The sequence below is a fragment of the Mixophyes fleayi genome, chromosome 8, assembly GCF_038048845.1.
Source record: "Mixophyes fleayi isolate aMixFle1 chromosome 8, aMixFle1.hap1, whole genome shotgun sequence".
Lineage (NCBI taxonomy): Eukaryota > Metazoa > Chordata > Amphibia > Anura > Limnodynastidae > Mixophyes > Mixophyes fleayi.
The window spans coordinates 36,924,538-36,943,256 of NC_134409.1; the positions used below are offsets into that span (position 1 = coordinate 36,924,538).

Genomic DNA, 18,719 nt, shown 5'->3' on the forward strand with positions numbered 1-18,719 from the left:
AGAGAAAAACTTAGAAATTAGAATTTAACCATTTTGCTGTTAACAAAATGTTTATGCCCAGAATTCGTGTTATCCATTGCAATACATCAGAGAAGTCCAGATGATAGTTTACAGTCTAGATGTAGTTGTCAATGAGTCTTATGAGGTCCACAACCTCTGAGAATTCCACTCATGATATTTAAAAAGCTTCTTGTAGGAGGTAATCCTGGTAATGCCTACACGGTCATAGAACACTGATGAGATAAGTGACAAGCGTGTATGGCCTGTTTACGAGATACACGCAAAAGACAGATGGACCAGATAAACATAAAATTGTTTATTGCCTTGACACACCTACACCACGTGCACGTACGTGTCACATATTTCTCCCTTCCCATAGCAGACTGGATTGCGCTACTGTACAAGTCACCCATAATGTGTTTAATATCACAAGGTTCCACCTAAAGCCTGGGAGTGGAAATTAACAGACTCCTTTCTCAGGCAACCTCTAGGGCAGCGTTTCTCAACTCCAGTCCTCAGGAACCACTAACAGTGCAAGATTGCCAGGTGACCAGTGAAATAATTATACCACCTGCTACACTGTGCCAGTCAGTAATGAATTCACCTGTGCTCCAGCAAGGAGATATGGAAAACATGTGCTGCTAGGGGTTCCTGAGGACTGGAGTTGAGAAACTGCTCTAGGAGATCACCCACCAGTAAGTGCCACCAACATATGGACAGAAAGCAGACACGTTTTTGACACCTGCAATCCTGTTTTGTTTTAATGAAGTAAAAAGAGGTGGAGGTTAGAGGAGTGTTGTCCGCCAGGATTTTTGGAAACAAAGCTACCAGTGATGCCAAATCAGTTTCCATGTCAACTCCAGGACACAATCCCTCAATGAAATGAAAATAAAGGTAGAGCAAAATATGGAGTGATGATCACTTGCAAGAGTTTTCAAGCAGAGGACAAATCCTCACGGCATTGCATGTCTACTCTGCAGTAACGAGTGAAGGGCTGACGGCTCACTTGAGGCCACTGCTGTTCCCACTCAAGAGGTTGAAACGGTGTTTATTCAATTAGCTTTGATCTTGGTGTTTATTCACCTAGGACCCCTTTGAGGTATCTGAATAAAGATATCTTTATTTGGAAGTATGTCCACCTGATGGACTTCAGAGGACTTGAACTTGGATAATCTACATTCTATTTCAAGAGCTGTATGGAATGGAGACTGCCCTTGAAATAGACTGCAGAGATAAGAAGTAAACATTGTTTTCATTAGAACACCAAGAACAGGGTTGTTTCCAAGCTCTATGGAAATACCGTTTAAGTTCAGCTGCTGCACCCAGCAAGTTCAACCGACATGGCTGCCGCCATCTCTATTCCTGTCATCTCCCTGGTGGCAGCAGTTGCTACCACATTTTCTGCACACATTAGGAAAAAATGCCCTGTCTGTGTCCAGAAGAGAGCATGATGCCAAACAAATATACCTGGCACGCAGCTACTCCAAGGTGGCTAGTGACCACAGAAGTGCCCAAGTAGCACAAGAGTGAGAGCCTTCTCCAGGCCCAGAAGAGGAAGGAGATTCAATCAAGATAATTGAGTGACAGTCATGGTTGCTGGCATCTTTCGGCCTTAATGATTCTACAATGGCTAGTTGATCTTTCATGTCTCCCCCTTCAACCGTCTCTCCTTATTCCTTACTTTCCCTACTTGGACTCCCAGGGAATGCTTCATTAAGGGTCACATCTGTACTAATTTTCAGCAACTGGAAAGCTTATCTTGACCACTTATAAAAAAACAAAGAAAAAAAACACAGGCAACCTGTTGCAGAATTCCTTCCAGCAGGTCTGACAGCTGGTGGCTGTAGTGCATGCTGGGACTTTTCATTCCCTCTAAGCAGTGGAGCCATGGGATGTCTATGTCTGCAGCAAACCATTCTCAAACAGAATTATTGAATTGCAAATGCCAAGGTAATTGTAAGAAATAGGATACAGGCACTTCAGAATGCTGACATAAGTACAATCAATGTACCTTTTTAGCTACCAGGACCCACACAAAATCTATGGCCCATTGTAAAATGTAAGCTATTGTATGAACAACACAATAGTATTTATTCTGAGCGAAATACTAAAAGCGGTTTCATGTGCTAGTGTGTGAACCCATTTCAGCTTACTGAGCTCAGTGATATATTTTCCATGCATAGAGAAAAAACTCTACAAAGAATACAAACCAAATTAGTGATTCTAAACATTCAATAGCATGCTGTTTACAAGGTGCAAATCATTTCCCCCCAATATATCAGTTTGTCTAGTTTTGGTGTTTCTTTCTATGCAGAGTCTAAACATACCTAATTATTATTCATTAGGTGAAATACAAAACAATCTGGTATCCTAGCAACTGAGCAATGGTCCTTTCAACAAGGGTTCTGTTGGCATTTATAGATAGAAGGAAGGAAACAGTTTTACAGAGCATGCAAATAAGACATGATATAACTTCTGAAAACTGGTCTAAGAAAAAGCTTCCAGATACTGGCTCAGCAAAAAGTCCTTCAGAGCTCTTACAATATGCCATGTAAGAATTTCATACCAGTTTCCAACATCTCTGGTGATATCTATCACCATATATCTATATCTACATATACACACACACACACAGTTGTTTAATTGGATTTTTAATAGAATACTAAAATCAAGGAGACCTATGGCACAGAAGCTCCATGTCCTAATCCATCATATAAGATCTCAGAAAATCCCTCAGACTACAAGACTGCCATTCAGAGAGTGACTAAGCGTTCGTTCATTAGATGTTTAACCACCAATCTCTCATACGCTTTGAAATCAAATACTTGCACTACTGAATCTAAGATACAAAACATCACGATAGGTGCGATAACCAGGTGAGAGGACTATCCACAATTTTGCCTGGTTTTTCCCTCAACTGTGTCCAGTTGGTAACCTGGTTTAACCACAAAAGTGGAGGTACCATAGTAGCAGGGGTACAGCTACTACAGAGCCTGTCCCCCTGTGGGCAGTACATGGGAGCCCTGAAAATGTTGCTATGGAGCCCACAAATGTCTACTAACACATACTAACACCCTGCCTAAGCAGACTCATTAGGAACTAAGGAACAAAGGGGACAGTGTGTTAGGACTCTAAGCTTACACACAGTTTGTCAAAAAAATAAAAAATGTTTACTTTAATTTCCAGGAGATTCACAGCAACACAAAAATCCCACTAGATAATCAGAGTGCACGCTAACATAACACACACAAACCACATGTCATTTCAACTATTTTCACCCCCTCCTGGGACTCTAAAAGGGAATAAAATGCACACATCCCGTGGCGTTTCGTACCCTTGGCATGGCAACACCAGATCCTAGAGTGCTTTTGCCAGGCCTTCTTCTGCCACCTGAATCCTAAAAGAACAGGTTCGGTGGTGACCAGCTCAGCTGCACTTGGAGGACTTGTGAAGCAATTTATCTCTAGACCCCCTTGGGGAGGGATGGAGACCAACTGGACAAGGGAACTTATTCCTGGCTTTATGGCTTGTGCAAAGGGGGCCCTAAGTGGGATTGACAGTTATCGACATGGCCCAGATACCCCATAATAGGAATTAGAAGTTCCTATATCAACATTATGTGGAGAAAATATACTTATCAATTAAAATTGATCATTAAATTCTATATTTGCTTTTGTCCATTTTACGCTCTCCAAGTGCAAATGTAAGCAGCACGGTGGCTCAGTGGTTAGCACTTCTGCATCTCAGCACTTGGGTTATGATTTAGATTCCCAACCATGACCTCATCTGTGTGGAGTTTGTATGCTCTCCCTGTGTTTGCGTGGGTTTTCTCTGGGTGCTCCTGTTTCCGCTCACCCCACCCAAAAGAAAACAAAACAAACATATACTAGTATTGTAATTGGCTGTTATCAAATTGACCTTAGTCTGTGTGTTAGGGAATTTAAACTGTAAGCTCCAATGGGGCAGGGACCGATGTGAGCGAGTTCTGTGTACAGTGCTGCGGACTCAGTGGCGCTATATAAAGGATGATTATGATGGTCATCTTTGCACTTTGCTGCAACAAACAGATTTTGGAGCTACAAAAAGGTTTGATAAGCGCTTAGCACCTATATCCTATTTGCTAATAAAGTCTACTTTAACGTCTTGTTCTCACTAAAACATTTTAGTGCTTGGATTTTAATTGCCCTTATTTTGACTTTTAACCACAGGGCTATTTGCAACATTTATTGGCAAAAATGTTAAACACTGTATTCACCAAGAATAGTTTTAACATTAGCCACAATTCATCTATATAAAAAAAAAATTCAACAAAAACCCATTGTGGCCCATATAGTCTTGAAGAGAAGTCTCGAAACGCGTAGAGTAAATACTGGTTGTGATTAGGGATGTGCACCTGCCACTTTTGGTGTCTCGTGTTTTGTGTTTTGGATTCAGATTTGCTTGAGGTTTTGGGTTCGGATTTGTTTCGCAAAACACCTGCCGAAAGGTTTTGGATTCAGATTTATTTTGAAAAAAACATAAGTGCTAAAAACCAGTTGTGTGTTTTTTTTTTCACTCCTACGCTATTATTAACCTCAATAACATTCAATAACAATCATTTCCACTAATTTCCAGTCTATTCTGAACACCTCACAATATTGTTTTTAGGCCAAAAGGTTGCACCGAGGTAGCTTGAGCACATAATGCCAAAAAAAGAGGTACAAGATGGAATTGTTCTGGGCCCTCCCTCCCACCCCTCGCGAGATTTGACGCGAGACTTGGACGACAGAGCCTCGTTTTCATTTTTTTGCCCGCCGGAAATATCCAAACAGTGTTCGGATGGGCTCGGATTAGCGGAATCCGAGCCCACTCATCTCTAGTTGTGATTAACCTGATCCACATTGCTTGGTAGCATTAATGCATCATCTTTATTATTTGTCTGGTATATGTAAATGCAACCTATTTATCTATATGTTCAACAATAAAATGGACTATGTGCCACTCTTTCACATAGCATTCTCAATTTGAACGACTGTAGAGAAAAGAAGAACAGACAAAAGAAGAAAAGACAAAAAATGAAGTCACCAATCTTCCTCCTACACAACCTTCTTAGATGTGCCTGTAAGTGTGTGTTTGGTGTGAGGGGACACAGAAAAGTTAGCAATGAAGATTTGAAGATTATGCTCTTTCTACAAAGGAAATGTTTTCAGGAAAGTACCCAAGCCAAGACCTACAAAATCTTCTGATCGAGTCCCATTCAGGAAGTGAAAGTTTTGTTTATCAAGGACAACTGAAAAAGGTACAGGAAAAACAGCTATGTCTGCACGTTGGAGATTTAACAAGTACACAGAATGTCACTGCTCATTAGAGCTCAAGCAGCAGCAAGGGAAGGAGCATGTATTCCAGAGATAACTGTTGTTCTCAGCAGCTAAGAAATACATGTGTTACTGCATCATGGACGTAATGATCTTGCTATGTAACCATGCCAGATCTGGTCACAAAGCCAAATACAAAAAGTTGTCTTTTTTTTTTTATTTGTACTATTTTGGTCACTGTACTCAAAATGTATAGCTTCCTGTATCAGCCGCAAATGAACGTTTACAGTGCGATCCATGTATGAAACGTGCAGCATAGACTGAACTATTTTTTTTTATTTTTTTTTAACTGGGCAAGTCATACACAGCACAAATATATACTCCACCTGTACAGTATGGTATACTGACCACAACAAACCCAATTGTAAAGCATACTAGATAGCCCATAACCAAACCACAACATCTTCCATGCCCTGGATAAAATCGTAATTTACACCATATAAAAGCCCCCACACTCACAGACAGAATTACCAAGAAGTGCCATTTGGCTCCAAGAATCTAGGGAACAACCTGTGCTATCAAGTGAAAATTAATTTGGCTGCGGTTCACCATAAGAAGCAGAATGGGAGTGCTGTAACCAAAGGCACAGATTGCTCTCTATCAGCTGGAAAGGGAAACCGAACACCTGAGCAGCACGGTGGCTAAGTGGTTAGCACATCTGCCTCACGGCACTGGGGTCATGAGTTCAATTCCCAACCATGGCCTTATCTGTGTGGAGTTTGTATGTTCTCCCTGTGTTTACGTTGGCTTCCTCCGGGTGCTCCGGTTTCCTCCCACACATACTAGTAGGTTAATTGGCTGCTTTCAAAAATTTACCCTAGTTTCTCTCTCCGTCTGTGTGTGTATGTTAGGGAATTTAGACTAAGCTCCAATGGGGCAGGAACTGATGTGAGTGAGGTCTCTGTACAGCGCTGCGGAATCAGTGGCGCTATATAAATAAATGGTGATGATGAGCAAATTATTTTATTATGGCAAGGCAGTGACAATACCAAACTGTATAACATGGTGGGACCACGTGAGTCAGCTCCTGTGTTACCCTGTCAGTACCATGGAGCAGGTGGAGTTAGGAAAGAAAAAATTGAGCAGATATACAATTACATAAAGTAGGGTGTAGTTCATTAAGTTTGTTTAGAAAAGCAAAAATATCCCCTTAATCAACATAGTACATGGAATTAAAACTCATTTGCTGGTGAGATTTGTTCTAAATGAATGAAAAGTGGATGAGAAATGTAAAGATAGACTCAGACCCACAATAACTGTCACCATCTAATTTCTGTACTAGGATCATCCGGAAAAAGAAATTATGTGGAACTTGTTCAGCTGCTTATACCCCTGGGAGGTCTAAATGTGTGATGCTTTCAGCTGGGAGGTGTTAAGAGATCCACCGATGAGTGGATCATGATCAGTGTTGAGTTTAAAGAGCAGAGATTAAGGCAAAGGAACATGCGAGGTCCCCAAGCCAGAGAAAGATGCACAGAAGATAGGAGAAATAAGGCAGGTAAAGTGACACAACAAGTGTCAACCATGAGACATGAGATCACCATACAACTGATCCCAACAAGTGTGAGAACTGAAAAACAAGAGCATGGGTGCTAATATGAAGTCCATGTGAGTTGTAGGGGAGAGCCAGGGTACCCCAGTATATGGGACCATCTGGTGTAGATAAAGGTATTACAGGATTGAGTTCTGCGCATGGAGTAGTGGGGAAGCAAAAAATCAGTTACCCTCAAACTATGGTGAAAAATAAAGAGCGGCAGTCCCTTCATGAGTAAGGATTAGCTCTTGAACCAAGTGAACTTGTCATAAAGCATTAAGCCAGATGAAGGTGGGGTGATCAAGAATGATCATTTTAAAAGGTGGACAACTGTACTGAGACCAAGTACATGTAATTCATTTAACCAAAGAAAATAACCTGGTGCTCATTCTTTCCATTAGTTACGCCAGCTCATTATTCCACCTGCCACAGCTCTGTTTCATCTTTATTCTCACCTCCATGTTCGGGAACCTCTGTTTGCTCACACTGACTGATACACACTGGCATAGAAGAGAGAGAGCGTGTGAGACCGTGAGAGCGAGCTTCAGACCATCTTTAACCGAAGGGCATGGAGTTTGAATGGATGTGGAAGTGTGTCCTCCCTGACACCAACCTAACAGGTTACATGTGGGTGTTTAATATTAGTCCTTTATAGCAGGAACAATTTGAATAATTTGGCAGTATACAATAGGACATAAAAACTATATAGTTATTATAAAAATTGTTTTGAGGGTAACTGACAAATTTGACTGCACATTTTAAGGAAAACTGCATAGGTCAGTGGCTTTCATGTGTACCGGTGAAGCCGTGGTTTAGACAGCCAATTGTGCCGTTTTGAGAGTGAATTAGTTGTAAATCACAACATGTTACCAGTCCAAAAAGACTGATAACATGCTATTGTTTGTTGGGAACCATCAGATGTCGATCAGGACGGGTGGTATATGGACTTGTCAACCAACTTCACTAATGCTACCTACTCTTATGTGTATGTACGTATTAGGCCAAAACTGACAAAGATCCAGTCCCACATCAGTCAGACTAGGTGGCTGTACCTGCCAGTATGAGCACATGTATCCCTGCTAGGATAGTCACCATACACAGAGCTAAGAGACAAAGCAGAAGCCTACGGACAGGCTGGTACATTGCTTCCTGGGCACATTAGTGGAGCACCGTTGTAGTAGTATAGACTACTCAGAGTGTGACAGTATGGTGATTTACAGACAACTGGATGGTATGTGCAGGATAGCAAAAGTTATACTTGGTGTTTACAATGAGGTGAGCATTTGTGGGGCTCCACCGACAATCAAAAATGGCCAAGAATGACAGAAATTTGGATTTCAAGTACACCCAGCAGAAATACAGTGAGCCACAGTAGATTTCATATTTAAATTACTGCTTTTATTTAATGTTCAATAAACCAACCCTTAAAAAATGTGTTTCAATAGGATTTCTTATTAGATAATTGCCCTTGTCCACATACCATTAATAAGGTATAAATAGACACGACTTCATGGGTTCAGACAGCTCAGCAAAACTCGTTATTTATACATAATGTGTATTAAATCAATAAAGCCCAAATAGGGCCAGCAGGAATATAAGTCCTAAAAAGGGGACTATAGCTCCAAACTAGAACTGAATGGGCAAATTTGTTATGTGACCCTCCAAGGACCAGTACAAGGTAATGCCCACCACAATGTCTGCACCACCCCAGGCAGAGTACTAAAAGTATTAGTATGAATATGGCACGTTAGTCTGCATTATATATACAGTCCTCTTATTGTCCAATTCCTATAACTGTCTGGATAAACTCATTATGAAGCCAGGCTAACTTTGTACTTTAAGGAACGTTTTATTCCTCTGAGACAAAGCCCTCCTATGCTGCCGGGCCTGAAAGTAGTTGCAAGTTACGACCTTCCTCCAAATAATGTGTAAGGTTTGCAGCTAACTCATGCTAAAAAGGAAACGCAGATTTAGGTCTACTGTCAATCCCAGTAAATTCCCCACAGATTGCTCTGAAGAGGTTTTCATGTGCTCAACCAAAGCCTTCAAACTATGCCTGGTACTAAGATTAATGTAACAATTCTTGCTGATAGCTCCAAACATGCTACTTCCTTCCTTTTCATGCTGCTGAACCCCAGAGACTCATTAATCACAGCAATGTCAATCTCATTATTTAAGGAATAAAAATATGCCAGCTTCATGTGCATTTATTAAACAATTAAGGTAGTGGAAGATTTATTTTGACAGTATCTTTCTGCAAACATCCTTCTGGATCCTCTTTGGTCAGGCTTTGGTTTGCAACACTCAAGAGACTGGATTGACTAAGGTTATCAGTGATTTTATCACTGCTACATCTAAAGGCCATTACTCTCTTCTAATTCTCCTGGATCTCTCTGCTGCATTTTATACAAACGCTACAATCCCTAGGTCTTAAAGACACTGACCTATCCTGGTTCTCATCCTTCCTATCCAATCGCTCTTTCAGTGTTCGTTTCTCTGGATCCTCCCCTGCTCCGCTTCCTTTATCAGTTGGAGTACCACAAGGCTCAGTCCTAGGTCCTCTGCTGTTCTCTATCTACACCACTTCTCTTGAAAAACGAATACGCACCTTTGGATTTCTGTATCATCTCTATGTGGATGATATCTAAATGTATTCATCCTCTACTGATCTCTCGTGATCTGTGCTGTTCCGTGTTACTGGCTGTCTTTCTGCCATTTCATCTTTGATGTCGTCTCGCCAATTCAAACTCAAGCTTCAAAAATGGAGTTAATATTCCCACCTGTCAACAGAAGTTACTTACCTGACCATATATCCCACCCCGCAAGCTCTCTGTCTAGGCGTGATCCTTTATTCAGAACTGTCCTTTATTCACCACATGGACTCTATATTTAAATGTTACATACATCTAAAAAAAGATTTCCAGAATATGCTCACACAAGACACTGCAAAAGCTCTAATTCATGCACTCATTTCCTTCCGCATTGGTTATTGCAATTGCCTCCTCACTGGTCTTTCCCAAATTAGACCGTCACCCCTACAATCTATTTTGCATGCAGAGGCTAGATTGATTTTCCGTGCAAATCGTTCTTCCTCTGCTGAGCCACTGTCATTTTTTACATTGTTGCCTGTTTTATTACTGAATCCAATATAAAATATTTCCACTGACATATAAGGCCATCAACAAAACTGCACCTATATGCATCTTCTCACTTGTCTCAAAATATCTCCCAACTTAGCACAAGATCTGCATCTCTCATCCATTCATTACCTGTCCCCACTCCTGGATACAGGACTTTTTTCGGGCTGCACCCACATTGTGGAATTCCCTTTCTCATAAAATAAGACTTTCCTCTCTTCACACCTTCAAGCGTTCTCTGAAAACCCACTTCTTCAGACCAGCTTATAATATTCCTCAACCACCCTCTTTATCTCTCTAGGTTACCCTATTATCACCCTTTACACAGCTAACACAAGACATCAACTCTTTGACCAACATAGCTGTGTGACTAGATCATATGGCTCACTAGGCACTCCAACAGGACCAATATGCAACATATGGAACTTGACCTCATGTATCAGACTCCCATTGACCTACAGATTGTAAGCTTCCGAGCAGGACCCTCTTACCTCTTGTTATTTACGATCACATATCTGACAGTGTAGAAGCCAACTTCCTGACATTTCATATGACCATAGACATGTACATGCACTTTTAATACACGTTTGATGAATTTTCATGAGCGCCGAAATCTTCATAGTTGAAATTATGCCGTAACCAGTTGATTTATTGCAAAGGAATTTCTGAATGATAAGTATTTAAAATCAACAATGTCATGAATTTTTTAGAAATAACTCAAAGCGGTTCCCAAATCCAAACAGACTTACAGGGAACTACACAGCGTTATGTAAAGAAACACAAATCCCAACATACAAATATCATTAGGCCTGCTAATGTGCCTGACTGCTTTAGCTATGTATTTGGGAAATTACATTTTTTCATGAGGCAATTGTATTTTATGTGCAGCTTCCCCTTTAACCTTCATATCTCTTTCATACACTATTGTCAAGATTTTACCACGGATTAAGAAAGGAAAGGTCGCCCATCCCACTGCTATATCCTACAGGAATTTCAAGTTCAGATAATACTGGTCAGGTTTTCCTCTTTCCTCTAGAAGCGATGACCCCCTTCCACTCTGTAGGAGGATGTCGGGGGGTGCTAGATGGTAAATGTAACAGTTAATTAGGGTTTTCGTGTCAAAGTCATCCAGACAAATAATTATTTGTTTTTTTAATCTTTCATTCAGAGCATGCAGTGAATGTTTATACTTTTTATTCAACCCTTTTCCTCTGTACTGGTGCAGTAATAATAAATATATAAAACTAAAAAATAAAATCCAGAGCTGGACATGGAAAGTAATGCAAACGCAGAGATCACAGCAAGCAAAAAATTTAAATCAATTTGCATTCACCTCCTACACCTCTAGCAGCCTACACATGGTTTAATAAAAGCTTGTTTTCCTTCATTTCTCCAGTGTATCCTCCCAACCAGAGGATTTTGGTCATGTGAAATGTAAAATATTGTCATCTTATTCAGTGTCTAGAAACTAATTTTACAACGTTTAATTTGCAGTTACACTATAAAACAATAAAAGGCTTCTATTCAAGAGGTTTAGTAAATGTATAGTGTAAATGAATGCCAATACATATCAGAATGCAATAGATCCTACAGTGATTATTAGGGTTGCATGTGCTTCTCTGTATGCAATACATCGTAGCTACATAAAGATAGGGGAGATTCAATTGTGCGCGCACATTGCTGGCAATTCTAGTGGAAATCTCCACTCATATCTCCTTGCACCCAAAATGAGCGGCGATTTCTCTCAAATCTCCGCCGCGAGGTGTCTCACGGACATTCTGGAGACACTTTGCAGCCAATTGAATCTCCCCCTTGGAAACCTTTGTATGGCACAAACAGAATGTGACAGTGAAGAAAGCAACCTACACTTACTATTGTAAAATTAAAAATATGCAGAAAAGTCAGTCATACTACTATAGTGTGAGGACTACTGTACAGTCATGGCCAAGTTTTGAGAATGACACAAATATATTTCACAAAGTCTGCTGCCTCAGTTTTTATGATGGCAATATGCATATACTCCAGAATGTCATGAAGAATGGATCAGATGAATTGCAATTAATTTCAAAGTCCCTCTTTGCCATGACAATGAACTTTATCCCAAAAACATTTCCACTGCATTTCAGCCCTGCCCCAAAAGGACCAGCTGACATCAGGTCAGTGATTCTCTCATTAACACAAGTGAGAGTGTTGACAAGGCTGGAGGTTACTCTGTCATGCTGATTGAGTTAGAATAACAGTCTGGAAGATTTCAAAGGAGGGTGGTGCTTGAAATCATTGTTCTTCCTCTGTTAATCATGGTTATCTGCAAGGAAACACGTGCAGTCATCATTGCTTTGCACAAAAAGGGCTTCACAAGCAAAGGGATATTGCTGCTAGTAAGATTGTACCTAAATCAACCATTTATCGGATCACCAAGAACTTCAAGGAAAGAGCTTCAATAGTTGTGAAGAAGGCTTCAGGGCGCCCAAGAACATCCAGCAAGCACCAGGACAGACACCTAAACTTGATTCAGCTGCAGGATCGGGACACTACCAGTGCAGAGCTTGCTCAGGAATGGCAGCAGACAGGTGTGAGTGCATCTGCACGAAGAGTGAGTCAAAGACTTATGGAGGATGGCCTGGTGTCAAGAAGGCCAGCAAAGAAGCCATTTCTCTCCAGGAAAAACATCAGGGACAGACTGATATTCTGCAATAGGTACAGGGATTGGGCTGCTGAGGGTAAAATCATTTTCTCTAATGAATCCCCTTTCAGATTGTTTGGGCCATCTGGAAAAAGTGAGTGCTAGCATCAGTCCTGTGTCATGCCAACAATAAAGCCTCCTGAGACCATTCATGTGTAGGGTTGTTTCTCAGCCAAGGGACTGGGTGCACTGACAATTTTGCCTAAGAACACAGCCATGAATAAAGAATGGTACCAAAACATCCTCCAAGAGAAACTTCTCCCAACCATCCAGGAACAGTTTGGTGACTAGCAATACCTTTACCAACATGATGGAGCACCTTGCCACAAGGCAAAAGTGATAACCAAGTGGCTCGGGGATCAAAACATCTAAATTTTGGGTCTATGGCCAGGAAACTCCTCGGACCTTAATCCCATTGAGAACTTATGGTCAATCCTCAAGAGGCAGGTGGACAAACAAAACCCCACAAATTCTGACAAACTCCAAGCATTGATTAGGCAAGAATGGGCGGCCATCAGTCAGTATGTGGCCCAGAATTTTATTGACAGCATGCCAGGGCGAATTGCAGAGGTCTTCAAAAAGAAGGGTCAACACTGCAAATATTGAATCTTTGCATAAACTTAATGTAATTGTCAATAAAAGCCTTTGACACTTATGACATGCTATGGTATACTGAAGTAAAATTACAAGCAACATCTGACAAAAAGATGTAAAAACACTGAAGCAAACAAACTTTTTGAAAACCAATACTTGTGTCATTCTCAGAACTTTTGGCCATGACTGTACTATACCTAAAAGCCTGCAGTCTAGCGTGTGTATTTATTGGTCGGCACTTTAGCGCACAAAAGTGTTATAATATAAATATTAAAGTATAATCTATATTTAATGAAATCTGCACATTAAAAAAAACACCACCCCAACAAAAATAAAGACTCCTATAATTCTTACAAGTTGTACAGCATCTAAAAATGTCAGTGCTTTATAAATACTGATTATAATGCACAAACGAGGGGTACCCCAACCAGTGTCATTAAATTTGGCAGGAACGGTAAATCAAAATTAAATTTAAGACTCAAATTAAATCTACACCAACCCCACCACCTCCAAGTTAACATTAACTCACAAGTTAAAATGCTAGCACCAAGCTGAACATTTGCAGTATTTTGTCCAAACTGAGAAATATTGTGACACCAACAGACAAGAGAAATGAGCAGATTAAGGCCGATGCTTACCTCACACACAGACTATTGTTACTCTACAGAGTAAACTGCTGCAATCTTTAATTAAAAAGGTCACAATGCTGAAAAGCTGTGAACCAATTAGCATGCAGATCAGGTAAGAGCAATGATGCCGCTAGTTAATACTCTATTGATGAGATTCCAGTTACTTCATTGTGTAGTAGATTTACTGTAACCTTTAAACTCTTTCAGGCTCTGACCTGACAAGCAGATATTTAACACTACAGACTATACACTACGTTTATGGCTTGATTTTTGTATAAATGGTCAGTGAGGAAAAAAAAATTGGTCACTGATTTATATGCAGATTATGGTTAGGTAGACAAAGCCAATATTGTTTCTGAATAAGTAATGTTTCAATTTCATTTCCAGCCCCGGCGGTGGGTCGCACACTCACTCCCGGCCCCCAGAGTAGTTCCTGAGAGGGGAGCGGGACTCTACTCATCTTCCTCTGTGCAGCTTTAGACACCGTTAATCACCTTTTTCTTATGCACACCACTCACTCCATTTGTGACATAGGAAGTGAACCGGGAGGGACCTATCTAACCAACTGTTCAACCGGTGTCTACTTCTAGCATATCCTCCACTCCACTACCACAATCTTTTGGGAATCCACAAGTCTCTTTTCCATACTTACCTACTTTGGGCAGGCGACGTCCGGGAGAGGGGCGTGACTAATGGGCAGGAGGAAGCGGGGCACCTCAAATCGCGTCATTTTGGCCCCGCTCCCACAAGTAAAATGCCGTTTTCTCGCAGGGGCGGGGCCAAAATGACGCGATTCTCTGCGAAACGCAGCATTTTGACAAAGGAGTCCCGGAATGTGGGAGAAATGCCAGCTCTCGCGGGAGCCTGACCCGAATTTCGGGAGTCTCCCGGACTTTCCGGGAGAGTTAGTAAATATGCTCTTTTCCTGCCCTCAATGTACACACCTCTTGGTGAACTTTATTGCTTATTCAGCTGCAAGTACCACCTCTACTTTTACAAAATTCCACTATGTAGTGTGACCAATTGTTTCTCTGCTATCTCATAAATGTTGCCTAAACTCAACATGTCCAAAGCAGAGCTCATCTTCCCACCTCCAAGTCACCACCAGTTTTCTCAGTCTCACCCTTGACTCTGCCCCCTCGGCGTTACCCCTCAAAGTCTCTCCCAGTCCTGTGCCTTCAAATATTGCTAAAATACAAAACCCAAGATGCAACCAAAACACTTATCCATTATCTGATCACCTCCACTCTCCACTACTGCACCCTGCTCCTCTCTGGCATTCCCTGACCCATCTGCCCACGCTTCAATGTCATAAATGCTGTGTCAAAACTGATTTCCTATCACAGTCCCACACTCGCTGCATCACTCTACACTGGCTCCCTATATTCTCCAAAATCCAATTCGAATTACTCACTCTCTCCAACAGACCTCTCAGCAAAACCCTTCCTCACTCTCCTCTTTGATAACCACCTCTACCTCTGACCTACAAGACTTCTCCTGAGCCACCAACCAGCTATGTATTTCCCTATCATCCCTGATCACGCTCTTTGAAAACCTACAACTTTACTATAGTCTACCCCACTGGTACAAATGGTGCGACATGAATAACAAAAAAAACACAATGCAATTCATCAAGTAAAATCATTTCACTAAAAATAGTTTCATGGGTTGCCTGTATAACTTCTGGATTGTTATCCTTACAGTTCAAATAGTACACAAACAGTGCCAAACGCAGTCTTTTCCCACCACATCCTGCCTGCTTTATATACTCCTCAGTGTTTCAATAAGCCCCTTTGTCTGTTTTCCTCCTTTACAGAGTCATTTGTCAATTCACTATTTTTTATGTCTAGTTGTTAGAAAGAAACCGTTTAAGCAGTGCCATCTACCCGCATTACAACCCCCTGCTCCCTCCGAGTGTAGAGTTACCATTGGATCCTTAATCAGCTGTTATTTTGTATGGCCACATTAAACTGAACTTCAGATAAAAGAGGCACTACCATGACAAGTTTTTAAAATATTTTTTAATTTCATATATGCAGAGGTTTAAAATAAGGCTTGAAGTTAAAATAGCTATAAAGGTCGGCTAGTGAAAGGGAGGGGGGTGGAGGCAGCAAGAATACTTCTTATCCGTTGCAGAGGTGGGAATACTCAGACAGTAGCTAAACACAGTAGGGATCACCAGCCATATGAAACCTGTAATTTGATGTTTGATTTAAGGCCAGTGCATTTGTTAGAAGAGCTGGATTCTTACCTTCCTTTAGAAAATGTTGTGTTTAAAAACAATTTAGTTTGTAAGTCACTAGCAGAAGACTTTACTTGTCCCATACAGCACCCCCAGCAGTAGGGTTGGGATTGGTGTCTACAATATGCTTGCTCATTGTGTATTGTAATGCACATAGGAGCCATGGGAATACACCACTAACAATACAACCGTCAAAGCAGTTATTGTTTACAGTACGCACATGATTTATGAGAAGACAATCTGCAGTATTTCCTACAAAAACAGTTTTCATGTAAGAAAAGCTATAGCAGCAGTCACAGGACAACTTTTCAGGAACCTCCTCAGTTAAGATTTCATCATCATCATCATTTATTTATATAGCGCCACTAATTCCGCAGCGCTGTACAGAGAACTCACTCACATTAGTCCCTGCTCCATTGGAGCTTACAGTCTAAATTTCCTAATATAGACACACACACTCTCACTCACAGACAGAGAGGGAGACAGGCAGATAGAGAGGGAGACACAGACCGACAAAGAGGGAAAGACTAGGGTCAATTTTGATAGCAACCAATTAACCTACCAGTATGTTTTTGGAGTGTGGGAGGAAACCGGAGCACCCAGAGGAAACCCACGCAAACACAGGGAGAACATACAAACTCCACACAGATAAGGCCATGGTCGGGAATCGAACTCATGACCCCAGTGCTGTGAGGCAAACAGCACTGAGCATTTCCAAACAGCAGCAGCTATTCTACCCTCGGAGTATGCAGCCATGGCTTTGTCCTAGCACTTCCGCCACCGTACCAAAGAAGCTGCTTCACCACTCACAGTCCAGGAGAAGAATTCCTACCGTAACCAGCCCTTACACAGGAACCAGCCGCTATCAGTGGAACCAGCTTCTCTTTGCGTTGAGCTCTGCAGCAAGCGTTGCCTGTATTACAGCAGGACATACATTCACATCCCGATGCACAGAGGTTAACAACAACAAGTTGCAGGAACGTGATAACTGAAGAGAAGAGAAATCCTGGTCTCCGTGCGGCAAACTTCTCAATGTATTCTCTACTTGCATTTATGCAGAAAAGGTCAATCTAATGGCAAGGCTATTAATGTATACGAGGAAGGAAGAGTACAGACAGATGGCAATGAACAATTTCTAATTCCATTTCATTCTCATTATTTTGATTAACCGGATCTGCTGTGACATTCAAGGAGATGCAAGATGGCAATTTACCCTTCTGTACAAAATATCAAATGTGTTTCCTGTGTTGGTTTCACTTTAATGTTAAACAATTTGAGGATGTAAGCTCTGATGAATATTCCAATTGGGCAACAAAGTTGTTAAATATAGTGCCACCATACTGAAGGCATACCCCATTTACTCCAATGTGTTTTAGAAAACATTACTTTCCACACAAAGAAACTATTAGAGTGGACACTTACCGAAGTTGTTTTGCATAGTTCTGCTCAATTTCTAATCTTTCTTTCACAAACTTTGCATACTTGTCCAAGAAGTCTAAGCCCCATTGTGTGTGCTTCTCTAAATTATCAAATTGATCCTGTATAAGAAGGGAAAAATACAATAATGAGTAAATGCACAATTGTAGCTTGGCAACATTCTAACGTAAAGCATTCTGTTTGCTTTGTGTCTAGAACAGTGGACTGAATATAGCTATAGCTCTATGTCTTCTCTTCAAACACCATAGGCAAAGCTAGTGTTTGCAACAGCACCCCATAGGTTGTCATTTAGTTTCTTGCATGACCCTGTCCTGCCATGCCCCAAATCGGTCATAGCATGCGTGCAATGGTGCCCAACACACCACTCTGGAGGAAATGTATTGTAAGGAGAAGGGGCTTATGAGACGGATATACTGGCACTCTACTAAACAATAAACTTCACAACCAATATAAGAAACATAAAATGCAACAAGATTATTAAACATTTCCCCCCTATTATTTACATTAAACACTTAGTTACACTAAGTAACTTCTCATAGCGGCCTAGCGACAGGCTGAAAGTAGCTTAAATTGCTTGGAATATATTGTGCTGCCAACAGCCTAAACGTTAGATATTTTACAGAACATTCCAAACCAGGACTAGCTGCGATCTGTACTTCGAAAAAACATTTCTCATAAGAAATCCTTTCTGGCTTTTCTATCAAAGTGTCAGAACACACAGTAATATACCATTTATTTACAATGCTATGTCCATTAGCATGTTATGAATGCTTTCTGTTCTATTTAGGCCTTGAGAGTCGGAAAGTGCATGTAAAAAACTTCTCTTTTGCAGAAACAGAACATTTGAGTGGGGAAGCTGCTATTGATTTGTTACTGCAGAGTCGCATAAACCAATGGGCTAAGCTAACAAAACGGATATTGATTGTAGCACAGAGGACATAGATCAAATTCCATGGGGGAAAGGAAGAAGAAAAAAAGTGTGGTTTATTACATCTTGAGACGGAAACAAATACTTTAAAAGCCATATAAATAAAAATAAGAAATCGCAAGAAATTGACCTTAGGAACTTAGTCACTCATGCTTTAAATTATACAAGGAATTAAGATTAA

At 40.9% G+C, this 18,719-nt stretch overlaps 1 protein-coding gene across 3 annotated transcripts in view; it reads right to left on the reverse strand.

The window, feature by feature from the left end:
* The window catches only part of FNBP1L (formin binding protein 1 like), a 92,853-nt gene that overhangs the window by 27,100 nt on the left and 47,034 nt on the right, over positions 1-18,719 (reverse strand). For all 3 annotated transcript variants that reach the window (XR_012678485.1, XR_012678486.1, XM_075182355.1), the window contains exon 2: positions 17,596-17,711. Coding sequence is in view for 1 of the 3 variants with exons in the window: in XM_075182355.1 (XP_075038456.1) it covers positions 17,596-17,711 (116 nt within the window). In the remaining 2 variants the exon portion in view is untranslated. The remainder of the gene's footprint in view (positions 1-17,595; positions 17,712-18,719) is intronic.